The sequence below is a fragment of the Malus sylvestris genome, chromosome 2, assembly GCF_916048215.2.
Source record: "Malus sylvestris chromosome 2, drMalSylv7.2, whole genome shotgun sequence".
NCBI lineage: Eukaryota > Viridiplantae > Streptophyta > Magnoliopsida > Rosales > Rosaceae > Malus > Malus sylvestris.
Genome location: NC_062261.1, coordinates 19,892,243 through 19,909,617, shown reverse-complemented (window position 1 = coordinate 19,909,617; position 17,375 = coordinate 19,892,243). Strand labels below are relative to the sequence as shown.

Here is a 17,375-nt window from a genome sequence, read left to right as displayed (position 1 = left end):
GATTTCATCAACACAAATCATTCCCAACTCAACAATATAACTTTAACAAAACAAAACCGAACGACCTATCCCTTATACACAACTTGCCAACAACATTTCAAAAACTCACATCCCACCGAAATTTCTCAAAAATTCCACAAATATCCACCAATTTCAACTAATTTCATCAACCATGAACCCAATTTCAACTAATTTCATCAACCAACTTCCATAATTAATCAAATTAACATAAATAACTAAATTTATTTCTAGGTTCCATATTTCCAAACTCACCAAATTTCAAATTTACTTTGGAGAATGAAGTATGGCATCGACTATTAGGGAAGCAACGATTCTGAACCAGGGTCCTGAGATTTTGGAGGCCCTATGTCAAACTCAAACAGAGGCCCTTACATGGTCTAAAATTTTGGTTGCTATATTTTCTTTTATATTTTATATTTTTTTATTGTGTATAAATTAATATAACGCCAAATAAATAAATAAATAAAAATGAAGTATAGTATGGTGTTTATGTAACTATATGGATTCTCTATGTTTTTTGTTCTCATCTCAAGAAACTTTTATGTGTTAAACAAATCAATGGTTATGATATTAGTAACATCTTATAATGAATTTTTTATTGCATTTTTGCTCATGCCCTAAAGTGAGGATGATTCTCACTCCCCCTCTCCCATTGATTGTCGTTAGAATAATTCAAATTTTGAGATTCATGTCTTAAACAATTAAACCAAATTAATATAACGGAGGAGTGTACTCTAATTTCTTTTGATATAGGGATAACTAAATGGAATGAAAATTAGATGTTCTTTAAATAGTAACCAAAAGAATAAACAATTCTGATTATGACATGTATTATATTAAATGATGTCATATAAGAAGGGAGCTTATAAAGATTATATTAGACTTTTAAGAATTTTAATTTATTATGAAAGAAATTAAACTACAAATATTTAAAAGAAAAAAAAATAGTGTAGTTCAAAAAGGTTGCCGCACAAAAATTAACAAATATGTGCAAGTAGGGAGTCGAACTCATGCATCATGCCTGAAAACTCCACTATGAAGATAATGTGAATTATTTCCAATCTTTTTTTATATATAGTATATTGTATGTTTTTAGAATTGGTGGCCCCAAAGAATTTGGGGTCCTAGGCAGTCGCACACCATCAAGGTCGGCCCTGCTCTGAACCTAACTCAAATCAAGCAAGCACCATGTATTTTTGTGGAACTGACTGCTCACTCTCGAAGCCAAACTCACTTGAATTTCTAAACTTCTGTTTGAAATTGTAGTGAGGGCGGTGACAACAAGCACAACAAAACTTTGACATGGTTTCAAACAACTACTAATTTTTCGAATAGTGAGAAACTTTTCAACAGGAATGATGTTTGAGGGCTGGTGGGAGATGGAAAGTTTTAGAGGAGAAGGAAAATTTAAGATGGTAACTATTTATGTTGGGTACTATTTTCAATAAGTGACGGGTCATTTTTAACCTAGTTTCACCCTAAGCTTATTTTAATAGATTAGTTTTCAATCATTCAAATTTCATCCAACGACTCACATTCAATCCGTACGGTCCACAAAGCTCGATCCGCACCTTAGAAATCGCGATAGAATAATTGCGACTATTTTTTAGCTTTCGAGCTTTAACCCTCTCCATTGTCCCAATCCAAAAGGGAAAAAAAAGCTTGACCCAATCTTGGTGGCCCCAACCAAGAAAAAAACGTTTTTCCAAAGAAAAAAAAAAAGGTCTTGAGAAATGAAAAATACGTTGCCTTCTTTCAAGTTTGAATCCTCCACCATTCACTCACCATTCTCCATCCCCGTATCTCTCTCTGTGAATGGCGCTCTCTTCCAGATTTTGGCGCCTAAATCTCTTCCCAAAACCTTCACTTTCCCCCTTACAAACCACTCTCAAATCCCTAAAACCCCTCCGACAAAAACTTTGTCCAATCCTTTCACTTCCCATTTCTTCTTCTTCTTCTTCATTGAACTCCTCCAATTCCCTTTTCTCGACATCGAAAAATTCTGCCTTTTCGGAACCTCACAGTCGAACTCCATCTCCCCAAGATGATCTTATTGTTCTGGGAATCGAAACCAGCTGCGACGACACCGCTGCCGCCATCGTATGACTCTGATTTTGCTTCCTTTGGTGCTTTTTGTACTTGGTATTTGTTAATTTTGTGGGTTTTGTTTTGTATTTTGTGGGTTTTATGAGTACAGGTGAGAGGCAATGGTGAAATCCTCAGCCAAGTTGTGTCTTCTCAGGTATGAACATTTTGTTCCTTGGATTTGGTTTGGGTAGTAAAATTGCAGAGTTCTGATGAACCATTAAAAGAAGAAGAATTTGGCACAAATTAGTTTTGCACGTTTAGAGAATGAGGAACCTAGTTACGCTTCGAATTTTTCCGTACTGTAGGTCGTGAATAATGTTCGAAAAGGGCAATTGAGTTATCTAATTTTTCCAGAGAAACCACAATGGAGATTTATGTAATGCAATAAAATGTCCTTAAGGATTCATAATTTCATGACAAACAATCTGCAACTCGTAAATCATCCACAATGGAGATTTATGGTGAATTTGGCAGAGAAAGAATGGTCGTCTATTGTGCTGCTTTTCATATACCTACTTGTTAGAAAAAAAGTGTGTTGTGGAAGAAATATGGTTCTAGGACAGTGCCACATACTACGTTCTTTTAATTACCAATATTCAATAATGACGATTCATTTTTAGTTTTTCTTTGTGGTACTTATAATTATTACGTTCATCTAATCTTGAGCCTTGGCCACATATCAAGGCAGATTTGCTTGCTCAATATGGAGGTGTTGCTCCAAAAATGGCAGAGGAAGCACATTTGCAAGTGATTGATAAGGTATAGCATCCTCTGTACTATCACCTTTAAACGCAGTATGATGTTAATATCTTATTTACATCTTCTACTTGAATGAGATTTTGTTATTTATGTTGAGTACCCACGTAAAACACAAATAGGCTCGATATTTTGCAAACTTGCTGTGTCATTTGGATTGCTTATGCCATTTCAAAGTGTCAGTTGTAATCTAGTCAAATGGTTCAAGGCTATCTCCTTTTTTTCTCGGTGATAATATGGGCCTGAATTTGTGATTGTTGATTGTAGGTTGTGCAAGAAGCACTTGACAAAGCTAAGTTAACTGAGACGAATTTATCTGCAGTGGCGGTTACTATTGGTCCCGGTTTAGGCCTTTGTCTTCGTGGTAAATTGCATAGCAGCACTTTCTTTCTTTCGTCTTTTGCTTGGTGTTGCAAAATTTTCGTACTACTGATGCCTTATGGTTGGGTTTGTGCTATGGAATTTCCAGGGCATAGGTTCGAGGAAAGTAGTAAATGTAATTTTTCTATTTGGCAGCGATTTACCATTCAAAACTGGAAATGGGTTACATTGTCTTTATTATGCTCAGAAATGACCAGACTTGAATTCTTTCGTATCCTCAGAGCATATTAGCACTAATTTTGTATTCATGCAGTTGGTGTGCGGAAAGCTCGTGAAATTGCTGGTAGCTGTAACTTACCAATTATTGGTGTACATCACATGGAGGCTCATGCTCTTGTAGCCAGGTACGGAAATTTTGACTATCTATGCAATGTAAACTGGAATGTACAAACTCTCTCCCTCTCTCATTTTTAGGGGCATAAAGTATGTGGTTGTTATATGCACTTAAAATATTGATCTGAGTTGCTCTTGTGCATACAATGAATTTCCTTTTCTGATCTAGGTTAACGGAAAGAGAGTTGCAATTTCCTTTCGTGGCCTTGCTTATTTCAGGTAAGAAAATATACACCTATCCCGCATTAGGTCTTTTTACTAATTCACTGGACTTTGCATCTACATTTTTAGACTACATGACTGTACCCTTTTCTTTTTTGAAAAATAAAATAAACATAAGAAACCGCATGAAAACACTCATATCCATCAGTTACTTCTGTGGTGTTTGCTGCCATACGTGCAAACTTAGTTTCCACAGGTTGCTAAATACCATTTATTAGTTGTTTTTTGTTCATTTAAAATCTAAAAGTTCTATATTGTTTGTTTTTGACAAAACTTTTTTGGTGGTTTAGCTATGTCTTATTGTCTTATTGATTAAGTTGAAGAAAATTTATTTGAGTGTTTTCTTTGGAGGGGAGGTTTTGAGTTTCGGTGTTGTGGATAAGTTCAGAAGTCAGCATTGCAAAAAAGTGAGTGAGTGAGACAACTACAAGAAAAATTATGAAAAAGTGAGTGAGACTACAAGAAAAAAATGAAACACTGTATTTGTATTTTAGGGAACATTTGTATTTTTTGGAAGCATTAGTGTGGTTTCGGTAAAACTTGAATTGTCATTAGTTTATAAATAAATGAATTGTTTTGTAATTTCTTCACACTGCAGTTTGGCTATTAATCTAGTATGTTGCTTTTATTTCTTGTATTTCTATCTAAATTTGGATTTCTGCTTTGATAAGAGATGACACTTATGACTTCCCAGACAATCTAAAGTTGTAGACTCAATCAAAGTTTTTGGTGCTGTATGACATTTGATTTGGGATGTCATAATTGTTTAACAATCTTGTTGTCTGTCTTTAGGAGGACATAATCTACTCATCCTTGCTCGTGATCTTGGTCAGTATGTACAACTTGGCACCACAATAGACGATGCAGTTGGCGAGGCATATGACAAGACTGCAAAATGGCTTGGCCTTGACTTGAGGAGAAGTGGCGGGCCAGCTATTGAAGAGCTTGCTCGTGAGGGTGATGCCAAATCAGTCAAATTCTCGGTAAGTTTATTTCAAGGCATATACTGGTTCTACTTAAGAAGTCTATTACAGATGACTGAGATTTTTGCGATGTGAAATTGTATTCTAAGCCTGGTACTCATTTGTTTCTAGACCCCAATGAAACAACACAAAGATTGCAACTTCTCGTACGCTGGTCTGAAGACTCAAGTGAGATTGGCAATTGAATCTAAAAATATGTATGTATAATCTGTAGATATACATTATTATCATTGATTCTTGGTTGCTGCCAGTACTAACTGTACTTTTTTGTGCTGTGATTTATGGTCTGCTATCTTAGCTATTAACTTTTACCCACCCAACTTTCCTATGTTATGCAGTAATACTACAATTCCTCTTTCCTCAGCAAGTAGCGAAGATAGAAGGATTCGAGCTGATATTGCTGCTTCTTTTCAGGTGACTGGATGTATATTTGTCAGTCTTTATCTTATTTTGATCAAATACTGCATTATTCAGTTGTCGGTTTATCTCTCCTATTTCTTTCTTCACATTAAGATTGTCTGATGCATGCAGCGAGTTGCAGTGTTACATCTAGAGGAAAGGTGTGAGCGAGCAATTGAATGGGCCCTGAAAATTGAACCTTCTGTAAAACATTTGGTGAGTAAACTGCAGCCTTTGATTTTGTATTCTTGAACCCACCACATGATAATGAGCACCTCCTCTTTATGATGGTATTCCTGAATATTGCTGATCATGGATCCCTCCTTATGTTCTTCCTATGCAGGTTGTCTCTGGAGGCGTTGCATCAAATCAATATGTTCGGTCTCGCCTTGATCAGGTTGTCAAGAAAAATAGCTTACAACTAGTCTGTCCTCCTCCCTGCCTTTGTACTGACAACGGTAATTCCTTTTCTCTAGTTTCGGCTCAACTTATGGATGAAGCTAACTTTCCTTTGATAAAAGAGGATCATAGCATTTTAACCATCAGTAACTGACATGACGTTATTTTGAGTATTAAAAGAAATTGTACCTGTAGTTGGCCATCACGAAATTAATGTGGAAAAAATCTCTAGTTTTCCGTCTTTCCAAATAATTTTTCTTTTGGAGCGTTTCCTATGTTGCTTGTCAGACAAGGTGGTCGTTGCCCGTCAATTAAGACCGATACCTGAAACTTCAGCTAAAAAAAGACTGATACCTGAGTTTTAACCTTGGCAGGTGTAATGGTGGCTTGGACTGGCATTGAGAACTTTTGTATGGGAAGATTTGATCCACCACCACCTGCAGATGAACCTGAAGATATTGTGGTTTGTATGAAAACTTTTATTACATATTATTGCTTTTCAATCAATTTTTTTATTTTCATGTTTATTGTAAGCGTTATTAATTATTTTGCATTATGAATCAGTACGAATTGCGGCCAAGGTGGCCATTGGGGGAGGAATATGCTGAGGGAAGAAGTGAAGCTCGCTCAATGAGAACGGCCCGCATGCATCCTTCTCTGACGTCTATGATCCAAGAATCTTTGCAACAGCAACCGTAGTCTTCATGTCATGAATCTGCAGCCACTTCATGGTGCTCAACAGTTCGACCCATCCTACAGCTCAAATTTATGTTTAGATTATGGTATGGTTGACTCGAACTGAACCACCTATCTAACAGTGAACGGAAGATTGATCTCAAGTGTGGCTCTAGCTAAACGACTGGCCATTGACATCAAGAAAATGTCCTGTAATGTTCGTGATACCCCTTAAATGTGGTTCCAAAATCCTTGCAGGAGAGGAGCTTCTTACATTGCCCATGTAATATAACATTGGTTGTGTTAAAACTACTGAGCTAGGTCCGCCATTTTGCAAGTGAGATTTTTCTCTGAAGAGTTATGCCGTACCTGTATAGTTTGTGACTCTGGAAGCAGAATACGATTATTTTGTTTTGTTCATTCACTTGAATAATATTTGATATCAGAATCACTTTGGCCAATGACCATACTTGGAGAAGAAGACAAAGATAAAGATGTGAAGGAGAAATAAGAATGAATATCAGTGTTTTAAAATACTCGCCTCGGGGTGCACCTAGGCTGCCTCGGAGACTGGGCAGGTGGCTTGTCGCTTTTGTTTTGTGGGAGCCGATGAAGGACTCGACTAGGCTCGTTGGGGCGTGCTTAGTTGCTTGAGCCCCGTCTTAGGGTGTTTTGAGGTGGTCAAAATCTTGCCTGAAATTTGTTGGGGACCCCAAAGTTGAAGGTTGGCTCTGTTGCAGCAGTTGCCCTTTGGTTTTTCTTTAATTGCAGTGGCAGCATCCACACGAAGAAGATGACCACACAAAAAAGAAAAGGATTTTAGTTTTTATTTTGTGTAGACTTGGCTGAAAACGATGTCGTTTTGGCCAAGTCTTTTAATTTTTTTTAATGACTTGGCCCAATCGTTTTGAGCCAAGTCTTCTAATTTTTTTTAATGACTTGGCCCAAACAACTTTGTTTTGGCCAAGTTTAATTTTATTTAAAAAAAAAAATTATAACCCCAACCCTCTTCTTCCCCATACCAATACCCGATTCCCATCTTCCCATTCACAGTTCACCCAATCACATCACCAATTCCCCAATTCCCCAATTCCTCAAACCCTAACTTCTCAATCCCAAGAAGGTTCCATTAGTCGAACCCTGCTAGATGTATCTATCATCATCAGAATAAATAAGTCCAGCAAGGATCCCAATAATCTCTTTCACAATATCATTAGGTAGCACCTCTCTCAGCTTGTAAACATTCTTGGAAAGTTAAAATAAAATTTCAAACCGAAAGTGAGAAGGAAAATAGAAGTCTTTGTTGGAAGATTACTCACATGTGGAGTAAGATTGATACTTGAAGACAAAAAGACGGGGTTTCATGCATGTTGCACTATTGAAATGGACGTCTAAGAAGGAAAAAGTAATGTAGGCCAAAAATCCCGACAAAGACAGATAATAGGAGGAATGCTTATCGATTAGTTGGCATTTGCCAGCCACTAGAGCAAGTAAGAGAACCTACAGTGAATGCACTTAAAGAATCTCAGAGTTTGACCGGATTGATCCCATATTTCAATTTTACCCCAATCTCATACTTCAATTTGTTTCAAAATTCTCCACACCACCACATTTTGTTTCAAAATTCAAGTAAGATTTGCAGTATTCTAATCTCAATTTGGTCTTGAGTGCTTGTTTGATTGTTGATTAATTGTTTTACAAAGTATTATATGATATAATTATATATACATTCTATATTAAAATATTTAGGTCTCATGAGTGAGGCTTCGCCTCACGCTTAGCCGAGACTATTCATGGAACGCCTCGTTTGCCTCTGCCCTTTAAAACATTGATGAATATACAACGTGTTTTTTGAAACAAGAGCTAAAACTTACGGTAGAAAAAGTATTATATCTCACAATTGATATGCACTAATTCACTTGTTTGAATTAATAAACGTAGAAATTCAAAACTACTATGTGTGGAACAAAACATAGGGAATTTACACGCCCACCACCACCATCCCACAACCACCTTGAACTCGCAACCACCAATGTCGCTATTGCCGCTACAACCTTGCCATCATTATCATCGCCACCTTCTGCATCATAACAACCAGTACTTTGCTTATCGTTGCCACCTCCACACACTATCATCATCACTAGAACCAGCACCATCACCCTACCATTTTGCTAAGTGAAAAAAAAAATCATTTTCAATTAAAAGTATTTCTTTAGTGTCTTTTATCGTCGAAATAGTTACCTTTTTCTTACCATTTTTAATATAACTATCTATTTATACCAAAAGTTAAGAAAATATATTGTTGCGAACAAGGTCTAAAATATCAATGATATCGGAAATATTGGTAGTCCAAAAACACGGAAATTTTTATGGAAATGTCGGGATATTATTGATATCGATAAAAATTGAATAAAAACCACGGAAATTGTAAGAAAAACTTGGAAATTTTTATTGAAACTTTGCAGGATGTTTATATAGTCAATTATCTATTAGTTTATCACAAAAAATTGGAAGGAAATGCATTGCATGATGGATTTAACTGATTTAAGTTAATTATATAGCGAGCTGGCAAACATTGTGAGCATAGAAAATATGTAGTAATTAATGAAATAAGTTTAAACACACCATAATCATTTATATATAATGAATTAGTACAATATTTTACACTTTATACATTGCATGGTAAGATACATGAGTGACTTAGTACCACATAGAGTTCCTATGAGGTTTGTTTGTACCATACTTAGGGCCTCCGTATTTAGACCTTGTTTAAATACTCGGGGGGCCTCCGTATTTAGACCTTGTTTAAATACTCTGGGGACTTAAATGTAATTATGTAATAAATGGAGGGGCAAATATGTAAAAAGGGGAGGAGCCCTTATTCTATAAAAGGGCCTCCTCACCTGCACAAACGACAAGTCCCCTCACCCTCTCAAAGCCTTTGATATTCAGAGCAAAGCTCTCAAGCTCCCTCTCCCTCTCATCCTTTCACAAACAAAGAAATACAATATCAATGTGGACGTAGCCCAAACCTTGGGGGTGAACCACGATACATCTTGTGTTATTTACTTTCTTGCAAATTCACAGTCGGATTTACGTTATTCCAAGACCCTTCCACTTTTGTGCATCAACATTTGGCGCCGTATGTGGGAATTGACACGAAAAGCTATGTCAGTTCTCTTTCATTTTTTTCATCTCACCACCGTGAATCTGCACAACCTAGGAACCCAGAACCTCCCTCCTTGGGCTTTTCCAAAAAACCTTCGCAGACCTCAAAACTCTCTCGGCCTCTCTCTTGCTTCTGACCTCTTTCACTTCTTCAAACAAAACACCAATCTCTCTCTCCCTTACGAAAACACTCTAGAACCATATCACAACTTCATCCGCCATCACCATGGCCGTTTCTTCAACAACCTTCGTTTTCATCCTCCTCCTCTTCACCTTCTTCCCTCTGACCCACCAAACTGTTTCACTCACTCTCTCTCTCTCTCCCCAACCTCCCTCTCCAAATCGGGCAACTCCGTCCTAATCCAATGGTCCGGCATCGACTCGCCCCCCCGACTCGACTGGCTCAGCATCTACTCGCCGTCTTCCTCCTACCACAACAAAGGATACAAGTTTCCTCTCCTCCGCCCCCACATGGAAATCTGGGTCGGGCTCCATGTCCCTCCCTCTGGTCAATCTTCGATTTAACTACTCCTTCCGGATTTTTCGCTGAAACGAGTTCGAGGTCGACCCCAGACACGTCGACCAGGACCACAACCCCCTCTCCAGCACCACCCATCTGCTTGCCACCTCAGATGACGAACTTAGCTTCGAATCAGGTCGGGTTCCGAAACAGATCCACCTCGCTTACATGGACGGAGATGACAAAATACGGGTCATGTTTGTGACACCAGACGACGGGGAGAGGAAGGTTCAATACGGTCAGAGGGAGGACTCACTTGATGATGTGGCGATGGTACGTGTGGGGAGGTATGAAAGGGAGCACATGTGCGATACACCCGCCAACAACAGTATCGGGTGGAGAGATCCCGGGTTTATCCACGATGCGGTCATGACTCGACTGGGAAAAGGCGTCAGATATTATTACAAGGTCGGAAGTGATTATGAAGGATGAAGCAAAACGCACAGCTTTGTCTCACGAAAGGAAGACTCAGACGAAACTACGACCTTTATGTTTGGTGACATGAGGACTACAACACCTTATGCAACGTTTCTTCGGACACAAGACGAGAGCATAGCCACTGTGAAATGGATTTTCTGGCCGTCGTCAACGACCCAGCTAGAAATTACCCACGCTTCGTCGGCAACCTCTGTAATCAGAAGATCCAAGGGTCACAAAGCATTGTGGCCAAGCTTACCAGCCTCCATTTCCAGCAGTGCCAGCACATCCTCCCTTTCCAGCAGTGCTAGCACAGCATCACCATCGTGGCCAACCTACAGATTCAAGGGTGCACATGCATGACAGCTCAGAGACAGAAAGAGAGGAAAGTGAAAAGAAGAAAGCAAAAGTAAAAGCAAAGCAAAAGCGAAGATAAGATTCTTTTCTTATTATTAAATCTATTATCATTCCTTGTCTGCCATATTCATCAGGGTCAAGAAACAGAAAAAAAAATAAAAAAGAAAAGCAAAAAGCAAAAAGCAAAAAGCAAAAGAAGATAAAAAGAAACAGACATAATTGCGGTGGTGATAACATGCAGAAAAGGGAATTATGGGCGTGACCCATTGAGCAGAGGGTTGGATTTATTTTTGAATGATGTAATTTATTTTTCTTATCTTTCGGAGACATCTGTATAAACCCCATCAAAGGGTAATAAAAAAAACGGCAAGCCCAAAATAATGGGCTGCAATGTCAGGTGGATGGCGAAGGCCCATATGCCCAAAAGAGTTAGGCCCTATGACTCCAAATTTATTCGGCACCCTGCCGCTATTATCACTAACCAGACGATCAAAAGTACGCCCAGTACTCCAAAATTATTTGGTAGCCTGCCGCTATTATCACCAACTAGGTGATCAAAAGTACGTCCAATACTCCAAAATTATACATGAGCATCACTCATGTCAATCATACATAAACATTCATGACCATCATTCATGTCAACATTCATGAGCATCACTCATGTTAACATTCATGACCATCACTCAAGTCAACATCCATGAGCATCACTCATGTCAATCAACATAAACATTCATGAGCATCACTCATGTTAATCTAGCTTTGAAAGCTTCATTTACAGAGCTCTAGCTTCAAAAGTTTCATTTACACAAGCTCTAGCTTCAAAAGCTTCATTCACAGAGCTCTAGCTTCAAAAGCTTCATTTACAAAAGCTCTATCTTCAAAAGCTTCATTTATAGAGCTTTAGCTTCAAAAGCTTCATTTACAAAAGCTATAGCTTCAAAAGCTTCATTTACAGAGCTCTAGCTTCAAAAGTTTTATTTACAAAAGCTTTAACTTCAAAAGCTTTATTTAGAAAAGCTCTAGCTTCAAAAGCTTCATTTACAAAAGCTACAGCTTCAAAAGCTTCACTTGCAAAGTTTTACCTACAAAGCTTCAGTGCAGGGTATACAAATACCGCCTCCAAACAACTGCCACTTCGGCCCATACATGGATTCAATTTGAAGTCTCCAGCCAACAGACTCTATTGACTGAAGACTTGGGGGACTACACTATGTACTATATATTGGGCCTCATAAAAAAATACTTAGGGGACTTAGCCCATTATTCATGTACTGAGGAGCGAGCCCTTATTTTATAAAAGGGACTCCCTCATCTTCATTAGAGAGCATCGCCGCCAGCTAAGCAACCGCCTCGCCACGAGCATCACTCCTAACCCATTATTCATGTACTGTGGAGCGAGCCTTTATTTTATAAAAGGGACTCCCTCACCTTTATTAGAGAGCATCGCCGCCAACTGAGCAACCGCATCGCCGCAAGCATCACTCTAAGCCCATCACTTATGTATTGAGGAGCGAGCCCTTATTCTATAAAAGGGACTCCCTCACCTTCAAACGCTACAAGCCGAGCCAACTAAGGTAATATAAGCCACAAGCAGAGCAGCCTCGCAACATGTGCTACTTGTAGTTGAGCATCACTTCAGATTGATCACCACCTCATATCAAGCATCAGTTCAAGACAACATCTAGTTACTTCGGCCCACACATGGACTAAATTTCAAGTCTCCAGCCAAAAGACTCTCTTGACTGAAGACTTGGGGGACTACTGTTTGTACCATACTTAGGGCCTCTGTATTTAGACCTCGTATAAATACTCGGGGGACTCAAATGTAATTATGTAATAAATGGAGGGACAAATATGTAAAAAGAGGAGGAGCCCTTATTCTATAAAAAGGTCTCATCACCCTCACAAACGACAAGTCCCCTCACCCTCTTAAAGCCTATGATATAAAAAGGTCAGATTTATGTTGTTCCAAGACCCCTCCGATTTTGTGCATCAACATTTGGCGCCGTCTGTGAGAATCGACACGAAAAGCTATGTCGGTTCTCTTTCATTTTTTTCATCAACAAGGTTCAAAATTTTCACTATCTTCATCATCTCTATGTGTAAAGTAAGTATATTGTGAAGAGTAGTCATCAAATGATAAATCTCCAAAATAGTTTTGCATGTAATTGTTAACATGCCACCCATATGGATCCGAGATTGGTTGACGTTGTCTATAAGCAAAATCATTTGAAGATTGAGTCTCAGATTCTTTCCATGAATCGCTCGATTCCATCCCAACAGGAATGAGATATGAAGGGTAGGGAAATGGTTGGTTATGAGTATAACCATAGTTACTACTTCTCACTCCAACAGAGTCCGAAGTTATAGATAACAAGTCATTTTCTTGACTTGACAAAGTCCCCTTGCCTCTTTCTCTATGAGTATAGTCATTCCCTATGGCACCAATTCCTGGTCCTGCCCGCCTATTGCCATGGTCCTCATCCTGTGTTACATGTGTGAAGTTTACCTCACCAGTGAAGGGGCTCATAAATCCGGAAGGTGGTCCAACATAGTTTCTATATCCACCACTACCTCCAGCTCCACTATATCCTTCATCATTCCCACCTCCAGTGGTAGGTGAGTCTCCTGATCTTGTACTAGAGCTATCATTAGGATCAGCATGATCTTGTGGTTATGTAGGATTGGAAGAAAGTGGAATTCCAGTGTTTCTTGGTCTTGGGCACAAAAGTTCTTCGAAAGAGTTAGCATTGCTAGATCCCACCTCCTCCTCTAATACTCTTTCTACATTTATCCCTTCATTACGTGCTTATTCAGCAACTCTTAGAGCTGGGTTACCTTCATCATCATCTAAATGAAGAGGTCTAATCCATTGATAAAGTTGGTTACCCTCTGTATCATCATTTTCAACAACAATATCAACCACATATAGTGTGTCACCACAGTCGACATGATCTATTTCTGCTTCCTTATCTCGAATTTGAAGCTTCATGTTGTAGTAGCAATAAACTAATTTTTCCAACCTACTATGAGCCAACCTATTTCTTTGTTTTGTGTGTATGAGTGTAAATGTACTCCAATTTCTTTCACAAGCAGATGAGGAAGCTGTTTGTGATAATATTTTGATTGCTAACTTTTTCACAGTTGGTGCATCAGTCTCATACATGATCCACCATTCAGTTATAATGAAAAACAATGTTGATAAGCCTAATAACTCCAACAAATTCTATTATAAACTGATAGTGAAATATGTTTACACTTACTAGGAGACATTTTTGTTTGAGCAACAACTAAAGTTGGTTCTCCAAAAGTTCTTCTTGCATCTTTAAACCATGTTAGTTGAATTCAATAAATCGTGTTAGTTTAATCCAACAATGTAATTATTATAATTTAAGTAATTGTGTACCTCATTTCCAAATTAGCCAACTGCTGGTGATGCAGGTTCTAATTTAGAGTATACATTATGTACAGCACGTATAAGGGTACCATCATCTCCAACACCGGGTCTGTATTGGTATCGAGGATTCAAATAATATGCTATTCCAAGAAACACATACTCTAATAAGAGAAATAATACTTATGCAACTAAAGAAATGAATTGCAAATTATGACATAATTTATACCTGCTGCATGCAAATCGTGGTATGATGTTTTATACCATCGGTCATCAATTATCTTTATGACTCACCTTGCACCATGTTTTCTTTCCAAGTCCTCCTTCACTACACGCATCAACTTATATATTGCCCCCATAGTAGGATACACTTCTGTGTCAACGATCCGTAAAACTTTGTAAAGAGGTTCAAACAGTTGGCACACATGTTCTGATTGAGTCCAAAAAGCATGATCAAGCACTATACTTTCCACCATACGACCTGCATTTGAGTGGCTAAAGTTGTGGTTGGCCCAATCGTCACTAGTGAATAGTTACTTCAACCCTGCTTTCTTCTTAATTAGGTTGTCTAATGCAATATAGTTGGTGGCGAATCGAGTGGTAGCTGGACGAATAATTTCTCCTTTGCAAAATTCACGCATCTTTGCCAACAATCAACCGTGATTGTGAATATAATTTGTGATCGTTCTAGCTCTTTTTACGACATTAGCAATATTCTCTCTCTTCCCCATTGCCTCAAACATGAGATCAATACAATGTGCTGCATATGATGTCCAAAACACATTATGATGCTTCATTAACTTTTTCTAGCTTTGACAAATGCAGAACCGTTGTCGGTCACGACTTGGACAACATTATGCTCTCCCACCTCCATGATTACATCTCTCAATAATTTGTAAATATACTTGTAGTTCTTTATATGGTCTGAAGCATCAATGGACTTCAAAAAAATTGTCTTTCCCTTGGAGTATACCATGAAGCTTATGATAGACAATCTGGTCGGGCCAGTCCATTCGTCACACATGATTGTGCAACCATTAGTTTCCCACTTTGACCTCAACTTGTTAACATACTCGCCAATGTCTTTATACTCCATTTCCAAATATTTGTTTCTTACCTCATAGGGAGTGGGAGGTTGTACTCCAACACCGACATGTTGACATCCCAATACCATATTTTTGAAATGATGTGATGATGCCTTCTCAGTAGAGACATTTTCATAGATAAAGAACTTGCTAATTAGACGCCCCATTCCCTCCTTCACATTACCCTCAGTGAAATAACTCCAAACACTCTTTTGACGTGCTTTGGATGACTTATATAAACTTGGGCCTATTGGTGATGTTGGTTGTGATTCTCTAACACTTGCTCCCCGTCTCATTTGTGCACCACCACTTGTCCCGGAACCTTGTGCTCTATTAGGAATTTTATGAAGGTGTTCTCTTTCCCATGCTGACTGTTTGAAGGCACGTAATACTTGTTTGAAATTGCGTCGTTCTTCAGATCCTATGTCATCATCACATTCGTCCTCATCGTCATCATCATCACTGTCAACCGCTTGACCAATGACTTTTCCTTGTAGCCCAACTCGAATATTTTCCATTCCATGTGTTTTCTTTTCCTTCTGGTGTTTTTTATTTTTTTAATAATGTGGTGATGAATGCCTTCACTTCTGGGGGACATTATCACATCATTGGACATCATTTCCTGAATCTAATCCACTAAGATGGTACTTAAGTCGTGTCACTCCGCCACTCATCATTACCCGACCACAATATTTGTAAATTGTGCCATGTTTGTTTCCGTCTATTGGGTCTCCATATTCCCAAGCTGGATCACGTTTAGTAACTCCACTAAACATCTTAAACGTACCTATATTTATTTTTCATGGAAATTAGGCAATAATTTTTTGGCCAAAAAATATAGTAGTGATGACGGTTATATAAGAGAACCTAAATAATAAAATTATTCTACAGAAGAATTAAATACGAAGTTAAGAAAATGATTGTAAGAATTTAAGTAATTATAAAAATAATATGGAATAATAAAACATAATATTAATGAATAATAATCCAATTTGATAATAAAATAATAACATATTAATGAATAATAATCCAATTTGATAATAATCCAATTTAATAATAATCCAATTTAATGAATAATCCAATTTGATAATAATCCAATTTGATGAATAATAATCCAATTTGATACTAAAAAAACCTAATATTAATGAATAATAATCCAATTTGATAATAAAAAAAACCTAATATTAATGAATAATAATCCAATTTGATAATAAAACCTAATATTAATAAAATAATAAAATAACAAATAACATTAAACATATTAAAATTATCCTAGGGATAATTATACAACATTACTTAATTACTTCAAAAAATTAACATGCAAGTATTATTTGGTTCTTAGATCACATGTACGGGTTCACACAACTTTTTTTGTTGTTGTATAAATTACAATAATTTAAATATAAGTTTGTAAACTTACCTTAAATATGGAACCCTTTGTGTTGAAGCTCTGAAAGGGCTCTGGAAAGGCTCTGAAAGGGCTAAGGGAAGAAGAAGAAATGAAAAGGTGTAATAGAGGTGTGATGATTTGATACTCCGAATGTGAAAGAGTTAGAAGTGGCACACGATTTTGAGTATGAAACCAACCACCACTACTTTTTGTCTTGTCAAAAGTTGGCCCGTTTGGGGGATTTATATTATATATATTATATATTATATTATGTAACTTATCATAACACACACACTGACACACACACACACACACACACACCGACACACACACACTGAATTATTATGTTTATTTTATCGATATTATCTCGATATTACTGATATTATCCCGATATTACCAATATTATCGATATTATCCCGATATATTGACGAAAATAAAGTAGATACGTGTGAAAATATCCCCCTCTTAAAAAAACGATATTATCGGCGAAATATCGTCGATAATATCGATATTTAAGACCTTGGTTGCGACCACAATTCATAAAATTCGATCCTAAAGTCACGCACTTTTTTTTTTTAACAAACGATATTAGGATGGGGAGTGGGTTAAGCCTCACAATTTGCTAGCAATAATGTAGTTTAAATTCATAGTTGGTGAGAATCGAACATAAAATCTCTCAGTTACAAATGAAAGGAAATACCTTTAAACTGTAATAATAAGTGATAAAAAATAATCCTAAAATCACGCACTTACGGGTGATGATAAATATTATTAGAACACATACATA

The 17,375-nt window shown here is 37.5% G+C and overlaps 1 protein-coding gene across 3 annotated transcripts; it reads left to right on the top strand.

Annotated features, from left to right (window-relative positions):
- Positions 1-1,750: 1,750 nt before the first annotated feature.
- On the top strand, positions 1,751-6,718 carry LOC126599778 (probable tRNA N6-adenosine threonylcarbamoyltransferase, mitochondrial). 3 transcript variants are annotated; one of them, XM_050266236.1, is made up of 14 exons: positions 1,751-2,121; positions 2,219-2,263; positions 2,794-2,868; positions 3,133-3,229; positions 3,335-3,361; positions 3,500-3,590; positions 3,749-3,798; positions 4,594-4,784; positions 4,896-4,981; positions 5,123-5,198; positions 5,316-5,399; positions 5,527-5,641; positions 5,957-6,049; positions 6,147-6,718. In XM_050266236.1, exons 1-14 carry the CDS (start codon positions 1,837-1,839, stop codon positions 6,188-6,190), a joined length of 1,359 nt encoding a protein of 452 aa, XP_050122193.1. In that variant the 5' UTR covers positions 1,751-1,836; the 3' UTR covers positions 6,191-6,718. The 3 variants fall into 3 exon arrangements, with proteins under 3 accessions (XP_050122193.1, XP_050122178.1, XP_050122186.1); XM_050266221.1 differs by having other exon boundaries at positions 1,755-2,121; positions 5,957-6,045; XM_050266229.1 differs by lacking the exon at positions 3,335-3,361 and having other exon boundaries at positions 1,756-2,121; positions 5,957-6,045.
- The last annotated feature ends 10,657 nt before the right edge of the window (positions 6,719-17,375 follow it).